Source organism: Portunus trituberculatus, chromosome 15, assembly GCF_017591435.1.
Source record: "Portunus trituberculatus isolate SZX2019 chromosome 15, ASM1759143v1, whole genome shotgun sequence".
Lineage (NCBI taxonomy): Eukaryota > Metazoa > Arthropoda > Malacostraca > Decapoda > Portunidae > Portunus > Portunus trituberculatus.
The window spans coordinates 11512824-11523595 of record NC_059269.1 but is presented as its reverse complement, the minus strand read 5'-3'; the positions used below and the strand labels follow the sequence as shown (position 1 = coordinate 11523595).

General features: G+C 44.7%; 1 protein-coding gene across 1 annotated transcript in view; it reads right to left on the bottom strand.

Annotated features, from left to right (window-relative positions):
* Window positions 1-11: 11 nt before the first annotated feature.
* The window catches only part of LOC123504309 (autism susceptibility gene 2 protein homolog), a 401373-nt gene continuing 390612 nt past the window's right edge, over window positions 12-10772 (bottom strand). Inside the window, exons 5-14 of the mRNA XM_045254727.1 lie at window positions 9574-9616; window positions 7304-7418; window positions 5574-6731; window positions 5196-5258; window positions 4663-4871; window positions 4026-4270; window positions 3372-3515; window positions 3116-3145; window positions 2331-2800; window positions 12-1695 (exon numbers count right to left, since the gene is read on the bottom strand). Of these exons, the coding sequence (XP_045110662.1) occupies window positions 420-1695; window positions 2331-2800; window positions 3116-3145; window positions 3372-3515; window positions 4026-4270; window positions 4663-4871; window positions 5196-5258; window positions 5574-6731; window positions 7304-7418; window positions 9574-9616 (3753 nt within the window). The 3' untranslated portion in view covers window positions 12-419. The remainder of the gene's footprint in view (window positions 1696-2330; window positions 2801-3115; window positions 3146-3371; window positions 3516-4025; window positions 4271-4662; window positions 4872-5195; window positions 5259-5573; window positions 6732-7303; window positions 7419-9573; window positions 9617-10772) is intronic.

Below are 10772 nucleotides of genomic sequence, written 5' to 3'. Positions count from 1 at the left end.
TAAATACATCATTAACAAACTTATTTATTTAGAAACAGTTTAACAAATGTCAGTGTCAGTCTGGTTCAGATCATTTCAGTCATGTCCATATTAATTTGATTTCTCTACAAAATACTTTAGGAAAACAATTAATATCTACAAAATTGTTAAATAAAAGGACAATGGAGGATGTGGCCCTGGACCACCTTACTGTACAAGTATAGTACAAAACTTGTGTTACAATCCACAGCCTGATCATTATGAAAGACACGTTGACTTCAGCTTGCCCTTGGGGCTGTGCTTTAGTCTTGTGGGCTGCCCGCCCTGCACCACCGCCAACAAAGGTGCTCCTTTAGCAGCAGGTAGTTTGAGTTTCAGCCTTAGCTAGTGCCTCTGCTGAATACCACCTGAGGTTTTGTTAGACTCGGGGATGACTAGAGTCAGCGTGGGTCATCCTTTTTATCTGGAGGCCGTGGGTGAGCCGGGGAGGCGCCACGCATTGAGGGGATGAGAGGTGGAGGCAAGCCAGGTCCTAAGGGTGGCGGTGGCTGGGGATGGCCCGGTGCCCCCGGGTGTGATGGTCCATGCACTGAGGCCAGTGATGGATGCAGACTGGGACCAGGGGGGCCAGGGCCTAAGGTTGGACCTCCTTTCAGTAAGGTGGATGCCATGTGTGAGACAGCTGGATGTGGAGGAAGTAACGACGTGGGAGGATACAATGCTCCGGAGGCTACAGCAGCAAGGTGACGCTGTTCAAATATTTCTCTGGCTTGCTGCTGATGTTGCTGCTGTTGTTGCTCTCTATATCGTTCACTTAGTATGAGTGATGACAATGGATTAGGATGCAATAGCTGCTCTTCTCTGGCCACCAAACTCATTCTTGGATCCCGCAGGTCCCCTCTCAACAAAGCTTCCCTAGCTGCTAGATCGTGAGCTCTAACTGCAGACATCTCTTGTGCAGAGCGATAAGGATCTCTAAAGGGCTCTGCCCAGGGTCCTAAATGAGGAGGTACTCCACCAGGGTATGCCGAGGGACCTAGTAAACGAGCACGATCCAAAGCTTGGCCGGCAGAAGTGGTTGCCATGGTTACAGCAAGGGAGTGGGAAGGCAGCATCCCAACAGATGCAGGTGGTGGTGGTAAGCATGGTGGTGGCACATTGTGAGGTAGGTGGCGAGGTGCTTCCTTTCCACCAACAATCATCACCTCATCCTTGTTTCCTTCCAGCTTAATTCTAGAATCTAATGTCCTAGACCCTGGCCTGGAACCAGGTCTTGAATCTGGGCGCCCCTCTGTCTTCATACTGGAGGAGGGTATTGCCCCAGGTGGTAAATGATTGGAGCCTGGCAAAGACAAAGATGGGTGTGAGGGAGGCTGGTCTTTATGATCAGGGCGAAGTGGTGACCGTGAACTATCTCTCCTGGGCAGCACACGGTCATGACTAGCATCCAAGGCACGGGCAACCCGATCCTTGTCAAGCTCGGCACGTCGTTCACGTTCTCGTTCTCTCTCTTCCCTTTCTCGTCTTTCTTCGCGTTCTCTCCTTTCTCTCTCTTCTCGCTCCCTCTTCTCTCTTTCTTCTCTTTCTCTGCGTTCTCTCTCTTCACGTTCTCGGCTCTGTCTCTCTTCTTCCCTGCGTTCTCTTTCATACATTGCCATGTCAGGCTTGATGGGCCACGGCCCAGCACCGGCTCCATATGGCGTAGGGGCACGCACCCTGAAATGGAAAAATTTCCTTAATACAAATAGTAAGCTATTTAGTACTAAGTAATATATTATATTAACCTTAAAGGTAGAAACATTTATGATAGAATGTTTACTATACATATTAGTAATTAAAAAATCTGCTAAATGATAACTATTTCTTTATATAGAGGAGAAAGTGCTTTATGTGACTGATAAGTAGTTAGATGTGTGTTCCCTAATTCATTGTCTTTGGTGTGGCATGTGTGTGACTGATTACATGATGCATTCAATGTATCTTATTTTTCCATTCATGTATTGACTGTACATCCCAGGCAGCCAATGAGTTTCAATGTGTCCTGGCAGTAAGGCATAGCAAGCATAAGTAATAATAACACTTGCAAAGATAGTAGAAATGGTTAGAGGGCACAGGAGTAGTGAGTGAGTTACTCTGCTTCATGCACTGACTCAGTGGTGAGTGTGATCTCTTTCAGGTTGCATTAGGGACAATTTTGTAATATACACTCATTTGATGCATTTTGGTATGAAGTGAGCTAAGCATCTTCCCTACATGGAGCTAAACTCCATACTAATCCCTTAAAAGATGTGTCAAATTTCTGTAAAAGTAATCCCTAAAATAAGTGGAACATTTGAAACCCTGTCACTTGCCTCCATGCGTCATGAGGTGTTGGTTGAGGCACTGTTAACCCGGTTGGTAATGTTTCCCTGGAGAACATGGAACCTGGTGGGGGCCCTGGTATAGAAGTTGGCGTGATGCCACTATGGTGAAAGGCTGCAGGGGGAACACCTGCTGATGGGGGAGGTCCAGGGGCTCCACCAGGGTACCTGGTGCCACTGAGGCCAGGCACTGAAGGGGTGAGGTGGGGATGATTCAAAAGTGGAGAGTCATAACGATGTGATGGTCCAGGACCAAATATTGAGGTCCCAAGGTCAGGTGGTCTTGGGAGAGTAGGGAATATTGGTGCTCCTGCAGCACCGGCCCCAACCCCAGGCCCTGACGGAGGCTGCAGTAGGTCTGGAGTTAGCTTGGCACTCGGTTTTTCTGGTGTTTGTTTTTGTTGATGGTAGTAAATCTCCCATGCAATGCGAACGTGCATTGAGTTCCAACGACCCGTCTTCTGCAAAGGAAAATTACATTTTAGTTCATCTCTTTGGTCAGTTTAGAAGGAAGAAATTAACTGTCCAAACAGCAGTGATGTGAAAAATAACTAAAATTAAAGTAATCCCTATGCTCTTAATTTATTTGTTTTTACTGCTTTAGTTAAAGTAAATAAAAGAAAAAGTTTTAGTTATGCCCCTTTCATTTACAGTTCATCTATTACATGATACTGAAGTAAGTTCAAGGGAAGTCACATGAAATGACTTCATTGGATTAATATAAAGTTAATTATTATATTTCCTGAAACCATGAAGTAAATCTAAAGAGGACATACCACTGGCTTGCGCTGACTGGTTTCGCCAATCTGTAAAACAAAGGGAATTTTATTTTCAAGGAAAAAAAAAACATTATAATTGCAAAAAAAAAATAATAAATAAATAAATAAAAATAAAATAAATAAAATGCCATGATCTTTTATTTCACAGAAGAGTGGATGAGAGGGGAATCAGCAATGAAAATGTCTCATTCAAGCATTGATCCTTAGTAGCTCATAACAAAAGTCAGATTATATTTGTGTAGACTTGACTTACCTTGGGTGGTACAGATGTTATATGAGATGGGGGAGCGAAGGTGGATGGAGGAGGATGCACCATAGAAATGCCAGAACTGTAATTACTGCTGAGGTTGCCTCCTCGGTACAGGCTGTTCTCTATGCCCACTTTAACCTCTTTGAACTGTGTAAGAAGAAGTATGATTAATTATATGATGCAGCACAATGGTACTATTTCATCTTAAAACAACATCTGTCCAGCTTACAATATTTTTACATTCAGAAACTAACTTAATATTCTAGGCTAATATTCCGTGTAAAGGCTGGCATCCCCCACACCCTGTCAAGGCCATATGCATTCCCTTCACCTACCACACAGTGAAGGCCAGGTGTGCTATTTACCTGAGTTAGTCCCCATCAGCCTGACAGCAGAACTGGTTTAGTCCTGCTGGACCATAAATGATCCATCCCCTAACCAGATCTGATCAGTACATATGCAAGAGAGTCTACACACAAGACCCTTGAGACTATGTCATCATTTATGCATTTACACACATGTTCTTTATTCATCCTGCCATGTATAGCAAACTCATGCTTGTTTAACTGATCACCTTTGAGTCTAACATTGTCTTCACATTTTCCATCAATTCCACTCTACTAATAATTATTAATCTTACAGAGTAAATGTTCTTACCATTGATGGAGGTGCTGAAGGAGTAAAAAGGCTTGATGGAGGTGGAGGAAGAGGTGGTGGTGGTGGCATATGTGGTAAAAGATGCTGATGGACATGTGTGTGCTGGTGCTGATGATGGTGCATTTCCGCACGTAGGAAGGCAGGAGAACTGAAGCTTCCCAAGACACTGGAACCGATTCCAAACGGCCTTTCTTGTTGGGCCAAAAAGCGGGAATCTAATTCTCTACGTAAAAGATCGGCCTGACCTGTAAACAAGAACAGAAAAATTAATAAGGAGTTTCCATAGTTCATACCTTACGGATAAAGAAAAACTCTGATAAGTGGTGTTTTGTGAATTCCAATCCACAATGCAAATCAGTTATGTATGTCTAAGTATATATAAAGTTTGTGATGCAAAAATAAAGAAAGGAACAAAATATAGAGCAATGACAAAAGTATAATAATATTGAGTTCATGTTGTATCATTTGAAAATTGAATTATGTTACTTTTCATGTTGTTAATTCTGTGTTAGAGATGATCTGATAGTTGAAGCTTTGAACATCTTAGGTGTCTACCCTTACAACTCCTGTCATGGCAGATGCTTGTCAACCACATTGGGAAACTAAAAATTTAAATATGATAACAACTTTTACTTACCAAGGGGGTCAGGTGGCAAGTGTGTGGGTGGAATGAGGGAGGAAGAACCAAGTTGTTGTTGTGAATGTGGGACAGGTGGTGCGAACATGCCCGATGGCGGCAGCGGAGCAGAGACTGGGGGATGCGGCAGAGGAAATGTAGGAAGAGGCAAAGGTGGACGATTCAAAGATAACCTGCTAGAAGTGCTTGGAGCTGAACCGGGAGCGGGACTGAAAATAAAAATATATTATATGTATACACTATTATATAAGTAATAATATCTACATACCTAACCTAAGTTACATCATCTTCAGGCAAGACACTGAGAAGTGTAGTCTTCTTTATTGAAGCACAATGTCACAAGAGACTTGTGATTTATCGTGTGAAATTAGGATACAATTTTACAAAACTATGAAGGAAGTGGTGAAGATAATATAATTATTTGTTAAAAGACACCCAGTGAAAGTATAGTCTTAAGGTAAGAGAAAAAAAATCAGATTTAAAGATAACATCATATCTCAAGAAAATGTTAAATGAAAACTGAACATAGCTACCTTGGCCACGAACGTGATAATGATGGTATAGGAGCTGCACTGCTAACAATTGTACTTGCAGAGCTGTAAAGTTTGTACCTCATTAGTAGGATAGCTATTTGTGTGTGAGATATAAAAGCAGCATCGCATTATATGCAATAGATATTTAATTTCCAGTGATTATGTAAGGCTACTGAACCATTGGATAGTTTTGTATAAAATCTAAACATTCTTTGGAAGTTTACTCAATTACTCTATATTTGACAACATTTTTAGTCTTTTTACATTAATTTATCAGCAGTTGTACAGTTTAAAGCATTTAAAAATTTAAGTGCAATAATGTCACTTGCATAATTATTTGAAGTATGAAAACCAAAGTTAGAGATGTCTCAAACTGACCTATATGGTGAAATGTGATGATCCTGAGTCCTAGGAGAATGTCTGGATGAAGAAGAAGTTGTTGAATGTACGTGAGGAGCGGAGACCTTGGTTGTAGAAGGCGGAGTAGAGCGTGTATAGCCAGGCTCTACTTTGACTGTGGCTGTAGCTGGCACTGAGTGGGTGGGATGATGGATGCTCTTGTTGACTGGGCTTGGCCGTATGGATTCACCTGGCTCAATCTTAACTCCAAACGGCAGGGCAGGCGCTGCTGGCCCTGAGCCAGCCCCTGAGACTGGAGTTGTGGGAATGGGTGGTGCAGCAGCTGCCCCGGCTGGGGTGCCGGAGGGCACTGGAGGCTTGACTGCAGCAGCACTTGGTGTAGTAGCAAGAGGAGATGGATGAGGAGATCGAACGTGATTACGTGGGGATGTAACCGGACTTGGCTTTATGTTATTATAATGGTTGTGCTGCGGTGGTGTGGGAGACACCAAAGCTCTCACACTGTACTTGCTCACCGGTGCACCCACCCCCTGACCACCCCCACCCCCACCTGCCACTGGCCCATTGCTCACTCGATTGCTGTTTCCCACATGGTTGTGAGTGATGCTGCTTACAGTGGTGGTGCTGGTTGTTACTGCTGTAGTAGTAGTTGTGGTGGTAGTGGTGGTGGTGGTAGTACTGGTTGTGGTGGTAGATGATGCTACAGGCTGAGGGAGGTATTGTGATGATGGTGAGTGGGGTATGTGAGGTGGTGGCCTGGGTGCCTGAGGGGGTGTGGGTGTGGGTATGGGAGTATGAGGTGTGTGGACAGGTGGTGTGTGATGTGCTGGTGAATGAAGGGGTGGTGTGTGGAGCACCGGGGTATGAAGTGATGGCGTGTGATGTGTTGGGGCGTGAAGTGTCGGCGTGTGAGGTGTGTGCGTTGTAGTAGTTGGAGTGGATGACGAGGTGATGGGTGGTGTGTGAGGTATATGGTGTGGGTGAGAATGTGGTGAAGTGAGAGATGGGGAGTTTTGTGTTGGGGTTTGTGGAATGTGTGGTTGATGAGTAGGCAGATAGGCTGGTTTGTTATGGTCCCCAGCAGTTGCAGCAGGAGGAGGCTGGGTGGAGGCTACAGCACCAGTGTTCAGAGGAGGAAAGTTTGCAGGGTAGTGGCCAACTTCAACCGGACCGTTGCTGTGAGGATTAACATTGCGTCAGTACAGTAATTATATGTGCATCATCCAATATTTAATTTCTAGTTTCAATAAATAAAGAAATTTGTTGACATGCTTATTTGAGATTGTAAGAACTGTGGTATGAAGAGGAACACTATGATGGTCACACAAAAGAGGTACAGCTGCAAGAAAACTGTAGCATTCTATCAATCTAAATTCCTGCATTTATTTATATCTTAGCCTTTGCAGACTGGCATAATGATAGCCAAGTCTAGTCTCCCGTCACTTTCCCTACTACCATGACAAATCACACACTAGGCATTCATTCCATCACAGTTTCTTCTCCATACTTCAACATCTCAAGTTACAATCCTTTCTGCAACTACTGTCTTGACATTTCCAAGTATTTTTTGTGATTTACTGCCTTCCGTATTATTCTTATTCATGCATTGTCTTAAAACCACCTCTTTTCCATATACCTTTTTATACATTTAAAAATTCTGAAAACATTCCATAAACTTTTCTTTTACAGCCTTGTTTTATATTGATATTTCAAGAAGTAAATTATGATTCTTTCCCTAAACAAGGTACCTGTAAGTAGGATGGTGTGGTCGTTCTGGCCTGACTGGGAGGGGCTTGGGTGGATCTGTGATATTTGGCCGCACCGATGCTGTGCTTTCCCCAAGACGACCCTCAACAGATGATCCTGGAAAAAGAGTAGTTTGACAGAATTGTCTACATTTATGCTCAAGACAAATAATTGACTGCTCATTCCCCCCAAAAATTAACCTCTTCAGTACCATGACACGTTTTAATACTTATTCTGCTAATTATATGGTGATTTTATATAGCTTCAGAAACTTATGTGAGGATTAAAATAGATGAGACTCTGGCTATTAATCTTCCGACCTCCACAGACCCTTTCTAATGTATGTAATGTAATTGCCTAATCATACCCAAAACTCATGGTAAAAATATGCCCCAGTACTAAAGAGGTTAAGATGGGATTCTTTTACACTTCCATACAAGCACAAAACAATTTCCAGAAAGCACACAAACACACACACATTACATAAATATTGCATATGTCTGTCATAATGGTGAGCCATTGCAGAGTACAGTAGCCAGTACATGCTATTCAACATCTTGCCCATCACAAAACCCTAAAAAGAAAAAACTGCCATGTGAATACCCTGCAGCCAATGTCACGTACATACAGTACAAGACGTTAGAAGCAATCTTACACCAACTAATGTAAGCAGTCTGGAGCCAATTGTCAAGAAACCATCGTGAAGCAATCACACAATTATGGGCTGCTACCTAATGCTTTGTGGTGAATGAGATTAACATCCAACTATCAGCTAATACACAAACACAAAGAGACATGGGATTTACAAGCACCTCCCATTATTCCGTCTCTTTGTATGACGTCTTTATTCAGTCTTCAGTGTACAGACAGCAACCTTCCTATACTTATGTTTAGCTACAGCGACATGTTAGCTCAAGAGATTTTAAAAGACAAATATCATCCCAAGAAATCGTGATGTGTAAATAAAACCACAGCTCATTTCTCAACCTCACTCATCCTACCCATTCCCTCTCCCTCCTTGTTTCTATATTTCTCCTTTTATTCTCTCTCTCTCTCTCTCTCTCTCTCTCTCTCTCTCTAGATCTACCACCAGTGCCACAAATACCTACCCATCTAAATATATACCAGGAACAAAGGATTAATATTTTTTCTCTTGTTTGCGTGTATATATAGAACTTGCTTATGTGTTGCTGCTGTATCAGAAACCCTAGTAAGTTCCTCTTTTTGTATACATTCCACGGTGTGTGTGTGTGTGTGTGTGTGTGTGTTCACCTCGGTCGTCTGCTGGTCACCCAGCCAGTCTTCCCCATTACGGAGCGAGCTCAGAGCTCATAGACCGATCTTCGGGCAGGGCAGAGACCACAACACACACTCCATACACCGGGAAAACGAGGCCACAACCCCTCGAGTTACATCCCGTACCTATTTACTACTAGGTGAACAGGGGCCACACATTAAGAGGCTTGCTCATTTGCCTCGCCGCTTCCCGGGACTCGAACCCGGGCCCTCTCGATTGTGAGTCGAGCGTGCTGACCACTACACTACGTGGTGTGTGTGTGTGTGTGTGTGTGTGTGTGTGTGTGTGTCGCAGCATCCCGGAGCAGCACATGTCAGAGTTCACCATTAACAATGCACAGGTGCACAAGGCGGGATGTGTCGCCGTCCATGTAGCTCTGCATCTTGCACGGCGCCGCCACCCACCGCTTCAACCTGTCTGCCAAGCAGCCCGCAACACTGCAGTCTCCCGCAACTCTCGCCTATCAGTAAATCGTTATTTACGCTGCACCACCACGCCGCATCCAGCATCCCTGATAACACGGTCTCAAAATGTGACACATGCAACGGCCACACATTCCCACTTCTTAAAAATTGGGAAATTAGGAAAAAAAGTAAAATTACGGACTGAAATTTGTTCTGTTTAGACTTGTGTGCTGGTGACGGATATGTTGATAGTGGAATATATAAAAGAAATTCCCTACCTAGTGTCATGAAAATGACAAGTGAAAAATAGACAGAAAAGCTTGAGGGATTCCCAATCTATGATGAACGCAACTTGACTCTCGCACTCAGCTGTCTCCGCTTCACGCTGACACTACAGGTTGCCACAGCCGTGATGGAGATGTGGATTCCTTCAGCGTTGGGGAAGCAGTTTCAAGAAACTTGGTGCTCACCGCATCTCATGACATGCATACACACGCACGCTCTGCCTTTCACCAACACACACTTCAATGCAAAGCAAAACCAAAAAAGACTTGTGTTGCAGAAAACTCACCTTTACTTGATGCCCTGAAGAGGTCAGACTCCGCATCAGAGACCTGCGGGAAGAAGAAAACATACATTAATATCTAATATCGAAGTAACGCATGACGTCCCTTACACAATACACGCGTGACATTCACACCTGTCAGTGCCGGCTCCTGCAGGGCGCACACAACACCAGGATGGGCGGGGTTCGCGGCGCACCGCTGGATTCCCAAGGGTCTATAAATTGTTACGGCGCCGCTGAGCCGTGTCCAGCATACGCTGAGGCAGCAACTCAGCACGCGTGGGACCTTGGCAAGTTTGTGAAAATCCACCAATCATGATCACAATGTGAGAGTAAAACTTATAGCGGGGAAAAATCCTCCTCAAACCCTTAATACACCCGAGAGAGAGAGAGAGAGAGAGAGAGAGAGAGAGAGAGAGAGAGAGAGAGAGAGAGAGAGAGAGAGAGAGAGAGAGAATGGGGAAAGGGAAATTCATGATACATTTCATGATTCCTTCCTGCAAGAGCACTCTTCGCTGGCCTTTGCTTCAACCTGTGGCTCACTCCTTCCCTACACAGCACTCCTACTAGACTCAAGCTGCCTCTTTCCCTCCCCTGGCCCGCGCCCGCTCCCCAGCCCCGCAACATGGCAGTCGTCGGGTGTGGGCCGTAAAGGAGTCGTGTAAAACTTTTATGCCGGCCATTACTCCACGACAACTGCCCCACGCGCTCGCTACGCAGCATAAAACGTATAAACCGCCACATAAACCCGGGAATAAAAAAGCATAAAACGCTGCATAAAACCGCACAAGAGCGTCTTATCAGGGACACTCTCCGAACCGACGAGCTCGCTCACCCTGCGCCCTGCCTGCCTGCCTGCCCGACAACACTTGGCGTTCCTCGAGGCACACTCATCATAAAGCAGCTGGTGGAAAATCATGTTACGATCCTGACTACTTCCTCGCCTGTGCTGCCACTCGCCTCAAGACGCGCGAGCCTTTATTTAGGAGGTGCCAGAAGGAAAAAAGTGCGAGTAGGTGGTGGCACAGTGGTGGAGAGGGGAGGGGAGGTGGGGGGGAAAGAGATAGAGAGAGAGAGAAATGCCCCCCTCCCAGTCCCCTATCCCTCACATCCTGACCCCAAGCTGCCGTAGTGGCGTGCAGGGAAATGCTTTTAGTGGTCGTAAAGTCAACGTGGCAGGAACCCGCCGAGATCTTTACATACAT